The 20,356-nt window shown below is 50.9% G+C and overlaps 6 protein-coding genes across 6 annotated transcripts; 3 read left to right on the top strand and 3 right to left on the bottom strand.

Moving 5' to 3' along the window:
- Positions 1–925: 925 nt before the first annotated feature.
- AtWU_06188 (uncharacterized protein) lies at positions 926–1,802 on the bottom strand (the record flags this gene model as incomplete). Its single annotated transcript, XM_035501298.1, has 2 exons — positions 926–1,333; positions 1,425–1,802. 2 exons carry the CDS (start codon positions 1,800–1,802, stop codon positions 926–928), a joined length of 786 nt encoding a protein of 261 aa, XP_035357191.1.
- Positions 1,803–3,225: 1,423 nt separating this feature from the next.
- On the top strand, positions 3,226–3,864 carry AtWU_06189 (cytochrome c; the record flags this gene model as incomplete). The annotated part of the gene is made up of 4 exons (XM_035501299.1): positions 3,226–3,387; positions 3,460–3,618; positions 3,680–3,774; positions 3,840–3,864. 4 exons carry the CDS (start codon positions 3,226–3,228, stop codon positions 3,862–3,864), a joined length of 441 nt encoding a protein of 146 aa, XP_035357192.1.
- A 2,926-nt stretch (positions 3,865–6,790) lies between these two features.
- On the top strand, positions 6,791–8,731 carry AtWU_06190 (uncharacterized protein; the record flags this gene model as incomplete). The annotated part of the gene is made up of 2 exons (XM_035501300.1): positions 6,791–7,334; positions 7,407–8,731. The coding sequence occupies 2 exons, from the start codon at positions 6,791–6,793 to the stop codon at positions 8,729–8,731; spliced, it is 1,869 nt and encodes a 622-aa protein (XP_035357193.1).
- Positions 8,732–10,422: 1,691 nt separating this feature from the next.
- Positions 10,423–11,683, bottom strand: AtWU_06191 (DNA-directed RNA polymerase II core subunit RPB3; the record flags this gene model as incomplete). The annotated part of the gene is made up of 3 exons (XM_035501301.1): positions 10,423–10,816; positions 10,943–11,511; positions 11,630–11,683. The coding sequence occupies 3 exons, from the start codon at positions 11,681–11,683 to the stop codon at positions 10,423–10,425; spliced, it is 1,017 nt and encodes a 338-aa protein (XP_035357194.1).
- Positions 11,684–12,685: 1,002 nt separating this feature from the next.
- Positions 12,686–13,303, bottom strand: AtWU_06192 (NUDIX hydrolase; the record flags this gene model as incomplete). The annotated part of the gene is made up of 2 exons (XM_035501302.1): positions 12,686–13,113; positions 13,252–13,303. 2 exons carry the CDS (start codon positions 13,301–13,303, stop codon positions 12,686–12,688), a joined length of 480 nt encoding a protein of 159 aa, XP_035357195.1.
- A 4,627-nt stretch (positions 13,304–17,930) lies between these two features.
- AtWU_06193 (arginyltransferase) lies at positions 17,931–20,208 on the top strand (the record flags this gene model as incomplete). The annotated part of the gene is made up of 11 exons (XM_035501303.1): positions 17,931–17,988; positions 18,356–18,400; positions 18,506–18,581; positions 18,657–18,719; positions 18,776–18,898; positions 18,957–19,118; positions 19,171–19,407; positions 19,455–19,552; positions 19,621–19,686; positions 19,747–20,021; positions 20,083–20,208. 11 exons carry the CDS (start codon positions 17,931–17,933, stop codon positions 20,206–20,208), a joined length of 1,329 nt encoding a protein of 442 aa, XP_035357196.1.
- Positions 20,209–20,356: the final 148 nt, after the last annotated feature.

Raw genomic sequence — 20,356 nt, forward strand, 5'->3', positions numbered from 1 at the left:
CGCGGAAGCTGGAAGTGGTCGACGTCATCCGCATCCGACCAAGGAATGTAAGTAGGATCGCGTGGTATAGATAGCCGACTGTCTTCAGTGGGGGTGGGTTTATATTGGGGATATGGACTACTCCACTGGAAATAGTGTTAACCATGCGATAAGTTGAAGGTTGATCATGCAAGTATCTTGTTGATTTCAGTGCTTGTCAATCACTCGGTTTTCCCCGCATTTGGTGAACCACGGCGTGTGGAGAAGCTTATCACATGCAGGAGATGATATAGGGCATGTCTACATTTGATTTTGATTGAAAGATGAATGAAGATCTGTGGAGCATTGTCCACGTTAGAAATATGGAGTAGTCTATGTCTACTATCTCTTCAGGAAGGAGTTGGACAAGCACAGTGAGCCTTGAATATTGATTCCGCAGCGTCTGGCTCTGAACGCGACATCTATCTAATTAGCCCTTAAGGCTATGTAAGTGCTTCCTAGAAAGCACCGCTGATGTTTGTTAGACCACTAAAAGCAGTAGATGCATCGTGACCCTGTTGCACAGTGTTCATGAAATGACACAGTAAAGCTCCAAGGACACAATGTAAAGCCCCATGTACCTGCACTATCTGGAAAGCTGTGAAATCTCATTCTACCTTGGAGACGAGGACTAACAGTGACACCATACCTTGATCCTCAGTACTGTTTCTTCATTGCAGCATTTTAGTTGAGATCATTCCAAGCATCTGCTAGGGATGTGCAGCTAAATAGGGCTTGTGTCAGATGAATGCAGTAGAATATATCAAACCAACAAATATTGCTATGGCAAAGCACATGACTATACCTGTCCAAACAGATAATACATGAGAAGAGAACATAGGCTAATATACAATGCTTGACGATGTCGACGTAATGCCTCTAACTATAAAGTCTCCAGGCGACGCTCTCACCAAATCCCCAACCACTTCTTGACAGGCCGCTTGTTACCCTCCCAATCAACATACACATTCTTATCATCCTCACCCTGCTGCTCCTTAGCCACAGGAGACTGGTCATCCACAGCCACCTCCCCCTTTCCATCAGCACCAGCAGCATCCTTCTCATTAGGCTCCTCCAACCCATGAGCAACCCGATACTGCCGTCTCTTCTCAGCATCGTCCACCCGTCTGCGACGCTTCTCCCTTGTCTCGATCGAGTTGTGCTGCACATGCATCCGGAACACCGAAATGGCCTGCCGAACCGTATCAATGGGGTGCGACAGCAGCGCCGACCACGGCGGCAGCAGATGAGCGAACGGCGACGAGTGCTTGAAGTTCGTGGTAAATGTGAAAGTAGCCAGGGAGGTCAGTACACCCTACACAGATCACATTGAACGTTAGTAAACCCATACCATTCGTATAATATCATTTTGCAATCGAACAAATAAACAAGGAGGGATATCTCACCATCGCAATCCAAATGTGAATCCACCGATTCGTCAAGAACTTGTGCATGACGGTCCCCTCAGGCGGGAACATGTTCGGGTACTGCCTATGCTTCTGCTCTTCCTTTTCCTTCTCGCTGAGCTTCGGCCCCGGGTAGTTGATCGGGCCGCTGTTGACAACCTTCCCATTGCGGGTCTGGACGACCCGGCGCGCGGGGTGAGATGGAGGACGGAACTTGTCGGGCTTGGACAGCACGCGGGGTTTGCTGTCATCGGAGGCGCATCGCTGGGTGGTGCTGCTGGTGATGCGGTAGGTGGTTCGTCGGCTCAAGGCGCGGAGGCTGAGCGGGGAGGGAGCGCCCCGGGGGAGGAGGAATTGGGGGATTGTAACGGGCGGCATTCTGCGTAGAGCAAGGTGGGCGAAGGCTGACTGGTGAGGTCCACCGCAGATGAAAGCTGGAGTTGGCCGCTGGGAAATGCCTAACCTGTTGGTGTTGCGGCGCGGGTATTTTTTTCCTGGTGCTGCGGAGGATATACGAATCACGTGACAAAGGTTTTGTTGAATTTATGCAGTGCTACTGCTGGAGATTGAATAAAGATTACTGTGAAAGATATCAACCAGATATTATGTGTATTTGACAAATGTATGGCTACAGTGCTAACGAATTCTTTCCACGTGCATGTGCATGTGCTTGCAATAAACCAAGTGTATACGGTTCCTGGTGCCTGTTGAGGCTGTTGTTCCCTCTGCCTCAGGCCACCTCGGGATTGTCCCCGGCGGAGCGGAACAACACGAATTCCCATGACAAGTCGGCCAAACTCGGAGGACAAATGATGGCGCGCGAATTTCCAACACCAGGGCTTTGCGGGACCAGACACAGTTCAATTGCGGTAGCCCAACTCCGTATCTTCTCCGGGTCTTCTCCGTAGTTACCGCCCTATATTTGTGTGTGTTACGTAGGGAACTGGGCCACCATGACGGAGGCACAATCCTGGCAAGTATGAACAGAGGATGAGATCATTCGGAAGCGCTACGTCAGTCGCCGGCAGAAAAGCCGCTATATGCTCGGAAGGGATTCAGCGAGTATCATCTCCTATTGTAGAGTAGTGTAGGGACTCCAAAAAAAAAAGCATGGAGTCTCAAGCCTGGCATGCACAGGGGTCAATTGACCAGAACTCGGTCAGATCGATCTGGGTAAATGGAGACAATTCTTGGAAAACATGGAGCATGGCTCAAAAAAGACACCGGCATCTTGTCCCGGAAGCGCCCGTTGTGCTGAATCATCTCATCCCTGATTGGCTGCAACCCGGATCACGGGAGGCGTTGGGGGCAAAGGCTGGCCGCTCTTGTACAAATTGATCGCAAGTTTTTCTTCCCTCGTCCGATTTCTCTCCTCCATCGCTTCTATTTTCCCCAGTATATCCTCCACAAGACCAATTCCTTTGTATATTACTCTTACACCTTTTAATACCCTTTAAATCCCTTCACACACATTCAAAATGGGCAAGGACGCTTCTTTCGCTCCCGGTAAGCTGACGCAGTTTTCCTTGTTTTGGCCGCTCCTTGTCTTCTTCGGAGGCTCTTCATTCACTGGTGCTTTCAAACACTGCATTCACCCAATGCCGTGATGGTTTCCCGCTTTATGATGGCTGTTGTTGGCGCTCGAAACTTCTGCCTGCTGTGACTCGATTCATCGCGTTTGCTGTCGCGTTTGCTCTACATTTTCGCAAACCGCACGCTTTTACTCTTTAAACAACGCTACGTCGGAAGACAAAAGTCGACTTCACAATCACAGCATAAGTCGAGCGTCACACCTGTCATCATGAGCTGGGATGCCTGTGTTCTACCTTGCTGGATTCAACGTCGCGAGGAAATGGCAGAAAGGGAGAAGAGAGAGGCCGAGGCGGCAGAGAAAGCCAAACAACAGCTCGCTAACATCGACTTCGATTCAGGTGACTCCGCCAAGGGTGCCAAGCTCTTCCAGGTGAGTTGTGATTGCTCTGCGTCGCAAGATTACATTTGCTCGGACAGGACAGTATACTAACATCGCATCCAGACTCGTTGCGCTCAGTGCCACACCGTTGAGGCTAACGGTGGCCACAAGGTCGGCCCCAACTTGCACGGTCTCTTCGGCCGTAAGACCGGTTCTTCTGAGGGCTACGCCTACACCGACGCCAACAAGCAGGCTGGTGTCACCTGGGATGAGAACACTCTGGTATGCTCCGCTCACCATATCGCACATTGTATAGAAGAATTGTGGCTAATGCTGTCTGCAGTTCTCCTACCTCGAGAACCCCAAGAAGTTCATCCCCGGTACCAAGATGGCCTTCGGTGGTCTCAAGAAGGGCAAGGAGAGGAACGACCTCATCACGTATGTGCCATCCCGAACGATCCGAAATGGCGAATTGCAGAGCGCTGACAATTGTACCTTTACAGTTACCTCAAGGAGAGCACCGCTTAAATCACCTCACCGTCATGAACCTTTCTAGAACCCGCCTGCCGAACATTGCCCGCTTATCCGCGCTGGAAACAGGCGGTGAGTCGGCAACCCGACAGTCAGGGACTGTAACATTACCACGCCCTTGTTTACCCGCGATAGACCTTTGGCGTTGCTGCGTTGGAACGATACAGATACAATAGAGTCCTGTTTCCTTCCGCGAGCGCTGTCTACATATTCCCTTCTTGTTCTCTTTTATTTACCCTCCGTCTCCTATGTGTCCTCTACGAATGTGTTTCCTTCCAGCTCTTGTGTGTATCATGGTTTTAAAAACAATTTGGTTGCTTGAGACCATAATGAATTGAAGAGATCTCCTCTCACATGACAACAAACAAAACAATATGCTTTTACACAGTATCAGTATTGCTTAAGTGATTGCTTAAGACTCCCTAACCAGGCCGCTTCCCTTTTCTGCCTGACGGACCGATGGCCGTGCGCTGGACCTCCCGAGTTTCAGATGTATCACGTGCATCCCATGCTGGCCGGGGATTCGTCCTGCGCGACTCCGCGACCACGTATGTGCTGCAGAGAGGAGGGGACGGAGAAGGGGGACCCCTCGGGGGTTGGAAGTGAGTAACTCTACTACTAGTATCTACCTACGAGTCAGCGAGGAAAACAACGGTGGCCAAACTGCACCGGCAATCTGGCGGATGATCCTTGCAGGGCCGTGGAGGGCAGCTCAGGATGGTCATTGGGCCCGGCCGTTGGGCCAGTTGTCAGCCAGCCATTGATAGGTAGGTTCATGGTCCCGAGAAGGTACCGTTCCTCTAGTAAAATGACCTTAGAGCCAACCAGGTAGCTGCTCGATCGGAGGGTAAATACTACGTACCGTCCTGAAGGAGGGGGGGCAGAGAGGAGGGGGAAAAGAAGAGAAGAAATCAGTGTATCTTCCAAACCTTGGGGGAACTTGAACTGAAGTGAACTTCTATCGGGCTTGATTGCGAACTACGGAAGCGACCGGTACGGTGATAGGTAGGTTCGAGGAACCTTTTCGTTGGGTGGTCATGTGGTCGTGACTTAGGATGGATGGATGGGATGGGATGGATGGATGCGAGTCACGCCGATATGGTGGTTGTCGAATGGTAGGTTATCTTGGTGGGCTTATAGTTTATCTAGCGGGGTGGGAAGAGAAATGCAGATAACTATCGATAAAAAGGTGCAGGAAACTGCAGTATGTCTGTCTGTTAGACTACGTGAGAGTCGTGAGGAAATTGTTCCGGATAAGAGATATGTCTCAATAATTCTGTGGAGTAGATAGTGGCCGGGGGGTAAAGTCGATCTGGTGGGATGCGATGCGATGCGATCCAACGCGAAGTATAGTACTTTGTACGTAGGCAGACACCCTGGTTGCTTGGTTATCGTCAGGAGGAAGATGGATCGGTCTGTCGGTCAGGTCCTAGTCTGTCTGATGAAACGCAGTCATTGTGGAGTTCAGTTTGAACCCTGCGAAATCGAAAAAGTACAAGGTAGGATGTAGTCTAGCTCGGTCAGTAGTGAAGTAACTAAGTGTTTATGCGCGAGTGAGCCTAAGCATCAGCATCGGTGATTCTGGAGGGGAGCCGATGGGCCCGATAAAGATAGATGGATACCACCAGGAGGCTTTTTCTTTTCTTTTTCTTCCCTCCGCCAGATGGAATGTTCCTAATTTTCCACAGGAACGAGATCCATGAACCAAGGCACGTTCCCTATTTTTACGAGGACAATTCTTTTGATGAAATATAGGAATGTTGCGACGGGAGGTTAAAGAGTAAAAAGGACATTGTCGACTGGGAGCGACCGGGACAGAGGAAAGTCTAGACAGAGAGGACAGACAGACTGGAGGCTACGATGGGCCTGTAGGGATGAGCATCCCATGATCCCACCTGACCCGTGGCGCAGCGATGCTGATTGGACCAGCCACCTAGCGGGGCCCCTCCATGGGTCGCTCTTTCCTTTTGATTGAAATAAAAACCCCAGCCGTGGAAGGCATGCGAGGGGCGGGCCGGTATTATCCTGTACCTTCTTGTACTTCCTGTACCTGAAGACTCCCATCTATTACCATCTATCTCCCATCAAATACATCAATCCATTCCTATATAAACTACCACCCGTATTATCATTATTGTCTCATCCCTACTATCTAAACTAACGGCGCAAAACAGCTGCTCCAATAAATCTCCTTCCCCCCTTCGAGGTGACCCCTCGTGTGGGTGTGTCCTCTGCAAGCGCCTCTTGTAACCCGTCGTGACTTGTCGCATTCCCGTTAGTCCGCTGGTCATTTCATGACATACAGACAGACCAGGCAGACAGACAGACAGAAGAGTGCAAGCAAGCAAGAAAACTGGTTTAGCCAAACAGATCATCTATTCTCGTCTGCATTCTGACTGATTCGACGGACTGGACCATCTTTCATCTTGCTCTATCTACCTCCCCACTTCTCCCCCAGTTCTGTTTCGTCGGGCCGGCCTGATCGCTCGCCGTTGCTGGCCATTCCTCAGGCACTCAGGCTTTCCCCCCCGGGTTCTCGTCCCGCGTATCTTCTACTACTACATTACTACCCTCCCACCATCATTCAACCTTCCCATGTCTTGCTCTCCCTCCTCCCTGCTCTCTCTTGGATTCACTCGCAGGGACATCTATAACCATATACGCTGTGATCTTGACCCCTTTTTCTACCCTTCACCCCTGTCATCATCTACTCCTTCCCCTTCTCTCCCTTGGCGCATAGCTTCTATTCTCCCTTCCTTAACCGGATCTTAGCGCGCCCGCAACTAACCCTCGTTCTTCTATCACCTTGATAGCACCCACCCTCTGAAGTTGTTGTCTATTGCTGCGCAAGTCGTTCACGACGTCGCAGCGATCGAAAGTGGCCTTGACTTCTTTGGTGTTGCAGTGCGCAACGCCGTCTATCATGCTAGACGAGCTGGAAAGCGCCTTCGACGAACATCCTTCATTGGATGCGTCGCTCGAGGACTTCGAGAGCAATAGTAACGCTCGTCAATCCCCCGTTTTCGGTCTGCCTTCCCAGCATTCGGGCTTCCGCTCTGAGGAATCGGATGGGGAGGATGACGACCTCACGCCTAACGGAGATCGCTGGTCGCCTCCGGGCTTACGCAGGTATGACTATGTACAAGGAAGTGGTTGGTATCGCCATCAGCCCTACGTGCGCAATCCCGATTACGACCGTTTCTGCCTCAAGCCCTCGGTCGGACTGAGCCCGTCGCAATCGCGCGAGCCTAGTCCGCAGTATGAGGATGCGCTGGAGGCGCCGACCGCAGGGAAACGCAGCCAGTCCGCAGAGACAGCTGACATCACCATAGCCGCCAATGTCCCCTTGCCAGCCGACGCAGAGACCCCAGAAAAAGGTCGCTCGCCGAGCCCGGGACCCAAAGGTGCAAGAACTAGCCCGGATGGCGAGGGTCTGGACTTTGGGTCGGGGAATAACCTCAGCAATTGTAGGCTTTACCTTGGTTTGCTACCCTTTGCAGCTTCCTGGCCGGAATGAACTAATTCATGACGCCTCAAAGATATCCGGTTCGCTGTGCGCGCGGAAGTTCAGCACCGTGAGCCCTTTGTCGCATTCTTTAGTTACTTGCGGTCCAAACTCGATAAGATCACTAGCTCCAAATCCAACGCAATTCTTTCTGTAATCGTTGCTTTCATATCGATCGCGTTCATGCGCGCCTTATTCCTACCCAGCGTTCCCGAAGCGATACCCGATCTGGTCAAGCTGTCAGGGTTTGCGCGCTCGTTCGAGCCCCTCATCTACTATTCGGAGAATGGCGCGCATCAAATAACCGCCTTGCAGGAGACTGGGGTGGCTGTCTGGGACCTCGGAGAATCGGTGCGCGGGACCAATATGACCAGCGCGCCGATCATTGTCCGCCAACTGGATGAACTCTCCGAGTCCCTCAAGTCGCTCTCTCTGGAGCTGGCGCGCTTCTTCTCCGACGTTGAGGGGGACATTGACTCCATCTTGCTCGCCATGGATTGGGCCAAGCGTGAACTAGAGGCCTTATCGTCGCAACCGCCTAGTACGTTGCCGTCGGTCGTTTTCGATAACCTCCACGGAATCTTTGCGCGACTGGGGGCGTTGGAGCGACTTAGCGCCGCGAGTGGGGAAGGGTCCAGCACTGAACTGACCAGCACCCCAACCACCTTTGGCAACTTCGTCACCGCGGTCTTCGGCCAAACCTCTGCCCAGCGTACCCGCACAACCCTCACTCGGACCTTTACCGAAATGCTCTCCGTACTAGAAGAGGCGATCAACAACGAGCTGACGCACTCAACGGCGCTGTTCGCGCTCTTTGAAGCGATCGACCGCCAATTTCTGAATCTTCAACGGACTGTAGTCCGCGAGTCGGATGTACAAGAACGCGAAGAGGGCGAGATGCTGGAGTCGCTGTGGACTAGGCTTATGGGAGCCAATGCTGCTGCGATTCGCAAATACGAAAAGAACAAGCGGCTGCTCGCCAATGTCCGTAGTCGCACTGTCACTAACAAGCACCTATTGGTGGACCACCGCGGCCGTCTACTAACCCTCAAGGTCAATCTGGAAACCCTGCGGCGCAAACTTGTCAGTCCGCTAGTTCGACGCAACGACTCGATGAGCTTCACGGGCATCGAGTCCAGTAGTCGTAGCAACGGTCGCATGCTGGGTCATGTTGAGGCTGTGATTGACGGACAAATCCGAGGACTCGAAGGCAGCTATGATTACCTCAAATCTGTGCGTGACAAACAGAAAGCCAAGACTCTGGAGTTTTACTACGGGTTCGGGCGGCGCTTGCCGCAGAACCCAGTATTAGCCGACGGGTCGGACGATCTGGGGACGGACGCGATTGACGGGGTGTGATGCAACAGAGTCGAGAGATCTTGCATGCATAGGCAGGCGTTCCTTGTCTTTCTGCTCCTTCTTTTGTCTCTGTACCTGCATCACGTGGACATGGCGTTGTCGATCTGATCCATTCGGAAACATTCGGTCTTGTGTGCTGTGCACATGGTGGGCGTTCATCTACAGGTCCCCTTTCTTCGGTTACTTACATCTCGCTTCTCTCTCCTCGCATCGCTCTGGCTAGCTGGCGTACACTGGCGTCCATTGCGCTACAGATTTTCATTGGTTCTGGCCAGCCCTATCTTCTGCCTTCTCTCACCTCACCTCGTCTCCACCTTCATCTCCCTCTACCTCAGTGACACGACTTCTAGGGCTTTTTCATGTTGTTTGGCATCATGTCCAAAAGCGGGAAGGGAAAAACATAGACAAGATTTGATTTGATTCATTGCAATCTACCTGCTGCAACCTCGCATCTCGTGACATGTCTTGTCTTTTGTTCCCCTCCATTTGCTGCCATCCATACACCCATTCCTTGTTTCTCATCTCTTCTCCCCTCTCATCCCCCGAAGTCAATAGGCTGGCCGGCCGGCTGGTGTGGTTGCCTGCTTACTTGCTTCATCATCATCATCATCATCTACTGTGGCGCACGTGGTCCTCGGTTTTCTCGCTTGGTTTCCCTCAATTCGGATTTCTCCTGTCAATAGTTGGTGGACGGAGTGTGCTCGGTTATGGGTACATGGTTGGTTGGTTGGTCATGGTATCTTTGATCGGTAGTACATGGTGTTGTAGTGTGGTTGCTTGTTATCTATCATCTATCGTATCTACCTGTCTTTTTCTTTGGATCTACTTTACTCCTTTTCCTACTACCTACTACTTTTTGTGTATCGATGGGATCTTACCATCGTATCATCATAGTATATATACGCGCTCACTATTGGCTGTTCCTCATTATTACTAGCATATAGATTCATGCAGCTTCGTCTGTAGGTATCAATGTGATTTTAGTAAGTAGTGATAATCTTGCTAGTATTGAGGTAACCACCACCCCGGCTCACTCCTGTAGACATCCCGATTTTTTAGCAACAGCCATTGAATACGTAGGTAAGAGCAAGATAGTAGTAATAGCCATAGCAATAGAGGAAAAGGAGATCTAATATCACAAGACTAACCTAGAATTGACTAGGTAGTTAGGAGCAAAGCATAGTTAAACTGATTGCAGTGCAGCAGGAAAAATCTGGACCCAATATAAAGAAACAAAGATGGGAAGTAAGAAATAAGTATGTGTTAATATAATATGTGAATTGAATCAAGCAAAGCAAGCAAGTAAGTAAGTAGGTGTTTCCTCGCGCCCGGCCGCAAATCAAGTAGAAATGTGAAACTCCCGCCGAACTCCATCCGGATGCTAACTAATAGATCGATCGAAGTGTGGTCTTGGTAGCAAGTAGTTATGGTAAGTAGGTTTTTTGGTTTCTTGGGTGACTTCATGCGAGTCTGCGTGATGGGTTGTGGGTGCCATAGTCGCTGTCACTGCTACGGTCATGGTCATGATCGTCACTGGTATGGTGAGCATGAGCATGAGCCTGAGCATGGGACTTGACTCGGTTTGTTTTCTTTTGTATTTCCCCATTCTTTTCATGGTGAATTTTGGAATGGGTGAATAAGACAGAAGCACAATTCTTCCCTCATCATGTGACGAAAGGTATGATTCCACCTTAGAATCCATATCCACCCCCATACGGCGTGACTCCATACGGCGTCGTAGCACTAGGACCCCATGCACTAGCGCCACCACCGTTCGCATACGCCGTGAAGCCACCGTCCATACCCTCCGGGGGCTCGTAGGCATCCGGACTGCGCACACCCATCATATCCTCGTCGTCGCCGCCCATGACGCCATTGCGGTCTGCGCCTTCGGTGCCTGATAACGAGGAGATCACGGAGGCGAGTTTCCGTTGCAACACTGTGATTCCTTGCTGGATGATCATGTCCGGCTCTAGGGTACCGATGCTCTCTACGTCAATGTAGAAGCTGTTGGGCTGGGCGTCGTAGTCGAATGGTTGGTCTGGGGGAACGGGCTGTTCCCATCCTGCGTTGGCTGAGACAGGCCTGTATTGATGTCATTGTTAGCATCTGACCTTCGCTTGCTCATGTAAAACAACATCCTCTGCAGTAGGCGATAAAGAAAGGTGCTGGGGAACAAAGACTGAAGATGAAGGTTGGGATAAAACATACCATTCCTTCGCCGCATCCTCCTCATACCAGTAATCCACATGTCTCAAATTGTTATGCGGATCGTATTCAAACCCAATCGCCGACGTAGGCATCCACTTCGCATGTTCCTTCGCAATGCCCTTCTTCGCAATACACGTCATCTTCAACTCCTGGCCGCGTCTCAATTTACAAATCAAGGGTCCGTTTCCCTCAGGATCCAAAATCACTGGGTTTCCCACCCACTCGTTCGCCCGTTCTCCTGACACCACGAGATCGCGCGCATACACCCGCATGATATCGTCGCCTGTGCACCGCGCATGCAGCGATAGGGTTACAGAGCAGCGCGCGCAGTGGTCCTCGCATTCGCAGTCGCGCGTGTACTCGACATCTTGGTCGCAATTTTTGCTGATGAGGGGAATAAGGCCTAGACGGTGGGCGAGGAATTCGTCGGGCAGTACGGAGGTGTTCTTTTCCACTTCAACGAGATCGATGGCCATCGTGGGGATTTCGGCGAGCATTACTCGGCGGAGGGAGTTGGCGAAGGCGAGGTCGACGGAGGTGAGTTTGAAGTCAACGCGGGTGGGTTCAGCCTGACAAATTTATGAGTGTTAGTAGGGATGGCTGGACAGGTTGGATGGGGTGGTTGTGTCGTATGGGCTGGTGTTGGTATAGATGGTGGATAGGCGGATTGGTAAGAGGTGAACTCACTTCGCGGACGGTGACTTGGGGCCCGGTGGGCTCAATATCCATCTCGTAGTCCATGGTGGTTGCGGTTAGTAGCGCAGAGGCGCTACCTATCGAGTGGAGGGATGGTTGTGGTGGTGAAAGATGGAGCAGCGAGGAGAGGACTGATGCTGGAGGGAATGATGAATGGCGAAGGAGCTGAGGTCAAGTTCGTCGCCGACCTGCAGCCCGCGCTTTGCCTGTTTGGGTAATGCGTCTGCTGCGGCGTTTGCCGCAGATCAAAATTCTGAGGTCAGTTCAAACTTCAAAGACTAAAGAGCAACAATGTATATTAAATTTAGTGTTAATTATATATGGGCTTAACTGTCTTCAGATCTACAGGTCTACGATCTCTACAGGCTTACTTTAAGTTACACACTGAGCAGACAGCCAGCCCCTATGGTCTTCTGTTGCCTCGCAAAATGAGGAGTATGCTTGCTTTCTTCCTTTGCAGGTCAGATTCCTAGCTTGCATGAGCAAAAGGCAGTTCATCCCCAGCACCAACGGAGGCACCTGTCGACAGCTCTCGAGCCAGATTAGCTGGCGGGCCATAGTCAACCAGCAAGTCGTCGCAAGGGTATATCAAGTCGAAGAAGTATAAAAAAAAGAAAAAAAAGAAATGACCCTCTCCAAAAGCAGATGCCCGCTCCAACCGTAGGATGCGATCCCAAAGCATGCATGCTGACCCCATCAACTTTTGCTCCATCCGTCGGCTGTACCGCCGCCAGACCGTACTCCTCTAACATTCTATGCTGACGCTCCGTCATGGATTCTATAGTGGTAAGTGCGCCTCATGCGCGAAAGCCGTCGGGCTGCCCAAATAGCCCGAAGAAGAGAATTAAAACCAAAAGCAGTATAGCCAACCAGAGGTAGAAACCCAGGCAAATGAATCGAAGCAAGAAGGTAAAATCGAGAGTAGCTTTTCTTTTCGGTTTCAAGATTCATGTCAAGTCGTCATGGAGCTCTAGCCCACAGGCAAGTCTCCATCATTTCAACTTCCCCCGCCCTTTAGAACGAGGGAAGAGAAATGATACGCCATCGCTACCTCCGCAGGGAGCTGCGATTTAGCGCTTCCAGAAGCTCGGGACGACTGGCAAGCGATTCGGCCGCTTGCGCATAGGTGACCCATTGACGCTTCCGCTTGTGCATCTCGGGCCACTGGTCCTCTTCCCGGTCCACTGTGACCTCGAAGAACTGGTATGATGCTTTCGGTGCCGAGGACGTTAATAACGTCGACGGGCGCATGTCCGGGATCAATCCCAGGTCTTTGTGCACCGTACATATTATTCCACCCTCTTCCCAGGCTTCTCTACAGGCAGCTTGTTGGGCGCTTACTTCATCGGTCTCCCAACCGCCTTTAGGAAGCACCCAACCGCCTCGCCCCGCGGACTGAATCATGAGCACCTTCGTCTTGTCCGCGGACAATGGAACCACACCGGCCACGAGTCGTTCACCTTTCGGTCCGTACCCTATACACAACGCGAGTTAGCCACGTTGCGCGACAAATAGTATTGCGTCATATTGAGAGTTGCAGTACGTGCAGAAACCGGTGAAAACGGTATTGTAGAGTGAGTTCAGATGGCCAGAAGCCCGGGAATGTTACTCACGTTGGTTTTTGCGTCCCACACGGGACTCCATTGAGCGAGGATGATCCGCCATTTTGAACATTGGAAATCAAGATAACGAAAAAAAGAATAGAAAATAAAAGAATAAGAAAACACCAGAGAAAAGTCTATAACGCGGTCTATATAGCAAGAATTCAATAACCAGTGCGACACAGCCAAGCTGTGCTTCACGCGACACAGGTATGAAAGGAATGGAGAGATTCAAGGTTGAGGGAAAAGGTCAATGACACCGAATCCAAGACAAGATCGGTGTGACGACACTGTCGGTGCTAAAGGAGGCGTAAAATGTCCAACGACGGAAATTTGAGACAAGAAGAAGGCCCGGCCTTGTGGATGAGGAGCTGGCCGGTGAACCGTGAGTTCCTGTCTTGTTCCCGAAGCGAAAATGGGCCAGGCGGTCGAAGTAGGCCAGGAAATTTTGGGGGGAGGGTAAAAAAAACGATTTAAGACTGGAGGGAAGTTTTAGGAACTAGGTATCCCCGTTCACTCCCGCGGCGGACGGGAACCTGGAAGGAGAGGTGTGAAGGTAAAAGAACATCATAATCGGAGGGATACCAGGAAAAATAAGGGAACGGATAGGGAGGAAGAGAGGGACGGAGGGAGGGGGGGGGAGAGGCGAGAGGACGGAGGGGGGGGAAATCAGAGACAGCTTTGGGGATAGTAATGGGCGGCGCGATCCGGTCAGGAAGGTCGCTCGCTCTCTGTGTCTCTCTCTCGCCCGGAGCGGACTTTGCGCGCTCTTCTCTCTTCCTCGTCCATACTCTCTACTTTTCGCTGGACGGTACCGTCTGGGTACAACCCCAATACTGTATCGCCGGTCTCCCCGTCCGTCTGTCCGGGCTGCTTTCCACTGCTTTTCCACTGCGTTCTCCCCTCAACCCGACGCGGTGGGTTCCCGTATTACTGGTTCCATACAGGTTCTTTCGGTTCTTCTGCTAGGTACCAGTTACCTTACTGGTACAGGTACCGCCGCTACTCAACTTACTTACTTTTGCCCCCCCAAGTCAGCCTATGCGACTTGCTCTTTTGAACGCTTACTATAATGTCATCATCCTAATCGCTGGGATCTTTTTTTCCGGTGGTACTATTGTTCGGTTCCAGGGGTCCTCTGCTTGCTCATACCCTCTCACCTAAACTGATCCTTTTCCCTTACCATTGTCAACTCTCTATGGTACTCTAAAGTAAAATTAGAAATCCCCAGTCATACGTAGCTTTGTGGAGTGTGTCCGAGGGCAATCCATGAACTAGACTACTTTGCACTATATGGGCCATCCCACCGGACATGCTGATACCTCCCAAGCGTAATTCTGGCGGTTCCTCTGGGTCGATTTGGCTCCTCTCTTCAGTGGTTCACGCGTCCGCGAGTCACAGACTAGGTCTGTTGCCCTCCCCATGAACTGCTCCTGAGTCTCCCGAAGGTCTGCGGACTCCTCGGAGGTTCCACAGCAAACCGGCTGGACCAAGGGAGCAGGAGTCCTCTTTTCCACACCCACACACACGCACACACAAAACGGGAATTAATTTTTGCTTGGGACAACAGCAGCCTAGAGGGTTACTGCAGCTTCCGTTGTCCCCTAACTCCCATCTCGGTCGAGTCGGTACTTACGGCTTTGCAAGTCCATCTCATCTCCCAGCAACCAAACGCTGTGCCCGCTCATCCATTTACACTCAAGGCCCTATGGCACTATCAGAATTAGGGCCCCAGACTAGTGGAACAGACAGTTTCCCTTCGTCTCATATTACTGCTACTATTAGCATGGACCAAATGAGCAAAATAATTTATCTTACTTTTTAGGTCATGTCTCCATCAGTCTAGTCTACTTTTTTATGTTTCTCCTTTCGAAGGAAGCAAACCGGGCCCTTGTGCACTCCGCCGTAAGCGCTGGTGTGTTCGAAATGAGGGATTCAGCGTAGATATTGTGGTTATGGTTATCGATAGAGGAACACTATAGTTAATCCATCGTCCTCTCACACCGGTCCCTGATGGCTTATTGCCAACCAACCCCTTTTTCCCTCGGGGTTTAAACACACCATTACTTAATATTTCCTCAATATGGCTATATTTAATATTATTCCTATTACTGCCCCTTTTTCTGATATAGCCTACATATTCATTTTGTCCGGTTCAAAACGAACACACGGTGAAGAACATGAGCAAAAACCGAAGACAACCCGGGATCGGTCCACCTCGTTTACCAACTCTGGATGCGGTACTCCGTGCGACGGGGAACCCTGTGCCTACTCCTTTCTGATGATTTGCTGTGTAATACTAAATCCGTCTACTCAATGTGGAACAGTCCGCGACTCGCTGGTTTCCCTCTCTCGGTTCCAATTATCCACCAGCCGATCTACGTATCTACTATGTGCTGGATACTTCATTCATCTGACTGGGTATATACTACTTTGTTAAGAGTAAGTAGTGGTAGCAGCATCATGCAGAGTAGAATATCTGCATGTAGCGCATCGATGTCTGCACCCCTTTCCAACGAATGATATCAGAATCAACTACCACATGCGACCCGGCAGTACCTTGCTACGTGTTGAGCTATTTCCGATGGGACGATTTTGGAGCTTCAAGCTGCATCGACAAGTGGTTATCGAATGATCCAGCTACGTTATACGTTTCATTCAACTCCTGATGAATTTTACCTTTTTTGATGTTATCTTTTTTTTTTTCTCTTCTTCTTCTAGTGTTGTCCCCTTCCTTCAATTTTCCCCGTACCTCCTGCGCGCAAGCTACGGATTGGATACCATATCATGCGACGGCATGCCCTGCATACATTAGGCGCCTCGGATCCTGGCGGGCTCATTGGAGGAGAGCACACCGATGTCACCGACCTCACCCAGTGAAGAGGAAGAGGGAAATAGCGACTAGGTACTAACACAGTAGAGAAGGGGGGAGAAAAGGTTGACTTTGGGAACGGATGCGGGGCAGCAGCAACCACTCGGCCGGTCACCAAATCCTCGAATGATCGGAAGGGTGACTTCTCTGAGTTTTCCTAATTGTTTCTACTATCTACATTCTGTGACCTCTTTATCGAACAAGGGATGATGCGGATGCGACAGCCCAACAATGAAGGCAAAAGGCATCCAGACCGACCTGCGCGTTCGTGATGATGTATGCGGGCCAGGGCCTACCTACATGGTACTTGCTTTACTCACACAACGTACCTTGCCCACCGCCGAGGAACCATGGAGGGGGGAAGGAAAGGTGTGTGGTCGATCAGAGCGTTGAAGTTGCTCGGACGATGCGGTGACTAACTGCAAAGGAATGGAACTACTGAGGTAACCTGCACAGGAAAGACTAATAGTGGCTCGAGAAACTTCCCGGTGGCGATTGGATCTGGACGCGACAACGCAGCAGCGATCTGTCGAGGTGCGGATCCTGAGATCCTAGCATCGAACAAGCCGTGATGATGCCGATGATGCTTGGACGTTGGGGGGGAGTTCCTGCACGTGATGTCATGGTCTGGGGGAGACTTTTTTTTGGGTGAGGGTTTTTGCCTCCTGGTCATCGCCGATGCTAGGAGAATTCTGATTTGGACGAATTTCCAGGATCGACCAGCAACACACTCACTTCCGTGTGCCACATTCCAGTAACTCTTAGCATCCACGACATGGCAAGATTTTGTCGCCAGAAGGTTGACACTTGGCCAATTTCCGCTTCGATCGAAGCAAGTTCAGGTACCGTCGGCTTTACATACCCTCCCCGTCGTATTGTAATGGAGGCTGTTCATACAAGGCCAGACCGTATGGTATTGAACCCTTTTCCGCCTCAAGGTTAAAAACCGAACCTGGCAGTTTCGACTCTTTACTAGATGCTCTGCCATGGGGCTTCTCCAGTCTAGTAGTATCTACCTAGTAGGCCACTGCCTCTGGTTGGAAATGGCAATGGCACCTACTATGAGAAGCTATGGCCAGCTAACCCGTAATGAAATCATCTTTTCTGGAGCCGTGCTTGCTCCGCATCTCCTTCATCTCCGAGGCACCGAGCAATTAGGTGGCAAAGAGAACAAGATCTGTGTAGATGTTACAAAGTACAAGGGACGAGCAATCAGGTTGAACCTGACTACGTACTTGACCAGGGGGTCAGCAGTTCTGACATGCGGCAGTGATCAGGCCAGCAGCCGCTCAGGTCTTTCTTCTAGAAGCATCATCACCTTCAACCTTGTTTCTACCTCCCGAAAGCAGTGACGGGGACAGCTTCCTCCAGGACTAACTGGGGAGTTCTATGATTATGCAGCGCCTACTGAAGCTGCCAGTGGGTATGAATTTTGATCTTTATCTTGTAAAGTCCGAGGTTCTTCCTGCTGTGTAGAACTCAGAGCTGAGCGTATTGGTATAAGTATACGTGAGATGGCCCTGCCTGGAGGAGGGAGGGTTGTGACGGTGTTGCCTTGGGCTCTCCATCCAGTATCTTCTTGTCCCGCATCAACTTGAAAACCAACAACATCAAGCCATCCATCCATCCATCCAACCCACTCCAACTACCTCAACACTCTCTCCGTATCCCTTGATCTCCATTCTCCTGAGACGGACAATTTACTCCCGCTGCGCCCCTTGTCCTGTCTCGCTTTGCTTTTTCTTTTTCTGCCGTTCCCGCCGTGAGCGCAGCCAGCTAATCCCTTCTCCATCGCACTACTTGCCCGCAACGACACGCCATGGAGCCCATCGTCGATGCCGAACAGGCGAGGAAGTTGTCGCTTTTCCGACCTCTTGGTAAGCAGCCAGTCAGATTAGCCTTTCATTCCCCGTGCCGGCATCATTGGCCCCAGTGATCCTGCTCCGTCACCGATTCTTTGGATCGGAAATCCTGTGCCCCTCTTGTCTTGTCTTTGATGTACTCTTTTTGGCTGCCCCTCATTCCCGGCCAAATTCCCCTCACTCTCAACTTTCCGGTCAAAAGCACCCCCGACACACACATAGTATCTATCCTCTTTGTCTTGGCCTCATCCATCTCACTAAAGCCCATCCTATCTCTGCACTGGGACGGATATCCTCCGATCAACTAATGAGCGTCGTCCTGAGACTGCTCCATCGTCATCACTATGGCTGCGCCAACATGCCCTAACTCAACTCTCTCTAGGTTACCAGCGCAACTCCTGTGGTTACTGCAAATCTGATAATGGAAGTGAGTCTCTCCGGACCCACCCTCAATCTCTCCTCTGCCGTAGTAGTCCATCGCGGAAATGTCGTCGTGCTGCCGGATGGGACCGCTGATGCACGTCTACTGCAGGTGCCTCCTACTACGCTAGTTCGGTTTCTGTACGCCCGGCGCATTATGAAGCTCTAGTCAACAGGGGCTGGCGAAGGTACGGCGGTTCGCCTTCGTAATGCGAGCCACATCCCACCCCCGTCTGGCTAGTCAGTAGCTAATCCAGGTCTAGGTCGGGGACACTGTACTACAAGCAGAACCTGCAACGATCATGCTGTCCTCATTATACGATGAGGTGTGTAATTGGTCCAATTCTTGTCCTTGACTAGCTTGCATTGACTTGTCTTCCAGGCTCGATGCCTCCGCCTTCACGCCTAGGAAAGACCAACGGAAGGCTATCAATCGTTGGAACAAATTCGTTCTAGGCCCGGAGTATATCCGTAGAGCGGCATACCTCTGCCCCAAGACACGGGAGTAAGTAGACCGTCTAATCTGGGGGAGGATGTGTGAGCTCACCAATGTTTAATCGTAGGGAGAAGAAGCGTCGCAAGTGCAACTTTGACCTTCTCGGTGCAGTTCACGAGGCCGAATACAGCAATGTGAAGCGGCCCATTGACCCCAAAACCAAGAGACCTTTGGAACCTGCTCATCGATTCGAGGTCAATCTGGAAGGCGACTCTATCTCTCAAGCCAAGTAGGTGTGCAGCTGCCTGTGTGTTCAACAGTTTATACTGACATCGTGCGAGATACGAACTTTTTCTCAAGTACCAGACCAAAGTCCACAAAGAGGATGCTTCCAAATGGGCAAACAAAGATTTCAAGCGCTTCCTTTGCTCGGGAATGACTCGATCTCCAGCAAATGCTGCCAAATCGGATGAAAAGAAGCTGGGCTCATGGCATCAATGCTACCGACTGGATGGCAAGCTCATCGCGGTGGCAGTCTTGGATCTGATGCCAAATGGTGTGAGCTCGGTCTATATCTTGTAAGTGTTTGACAGTAAAGAGCAAGAGAAACCACTAACAAGAGAAGCTATGACCCGGAATACGAGCAATGGGAGTTTGGGAAACTCAGCGCAATGCGGGAAATCGCTTTTGCGATTGAAGCGCAATACCAGTACTATTACATGGGTATGCTCGACACAGCCACCTCTTGTTTTTATCTTCTTACTTTCTTAACTAATTTGAATCGAAAACAGGCTACTACATCCACTCCTGCCAGAAGATGCGCTACAAGGGAACGTTCCGACCGCAGTACATCCTAGGTATGTTTCTCAGTGGACTATCAACCCATTACAATGAAAGTACCTAACACACATCTACAGACCCCGAAAGCCATACATGGGACCCTCTTGATGGAGAACTATCCAAGAAGCTCGACGAACGGCCCTACGTATCGCTCTCACGGGACCGACAAACCACAACCACAACCGGAGACAACAACACAGCAACACAAGAAGAAGCAGACGCCGAGATCAACGACGAAGAAGTCTCCCTCTTCGACCTCAACATGCCCGGTAACATGACTCTCGACGAGATCAAAGCGCTGGATCTGGATCACTGGCTTCTGCTGGTCCATGGCACTTTCGTGCATATGATTGTAAGCCCGCATTCTCATCCTATTTTCCATTCCCTGGCTGATTACTGACCAATAACCACAGGACCTCGTCGGATGGGAGAAAATGCCCATTGATAACCCGCAGTCAGTCAAAGGTATCATTGCCGAGTTGGCGGCCGTGCTGGGCCCGGAGGTCGTTAAGAACAGTGCTGTGGTGCTTTTTGACTGATAGGCAGGTAGTTTCCTTGCACGTGCCTGTTCATGGGGTGGAGATAGTATAGTACGTAGTTATTATCCAAGGGATAAAAGCAGATACTGCAGTAAATATGAAAGCCAACTTGACCTGCTTTGAGAGACTTGTATAGGTTGAAGTCAGT

The sequence above is a fragment of the Aspergillus tubingensis genome (assembly GCF_013340325.1).
Source record: "Aspergillus tubingensis WU-2223L DNA, scaffold_7, whole genome shotgun sequence".
NCBI classification, from domain to species: domain Eukaryota; kingdom Fungi; phylum Ascomycota; class Eurotiomycetes; order Eurotiales; family Aspergillaceae; genus Aspergillus; species Aspergillus tubingensis.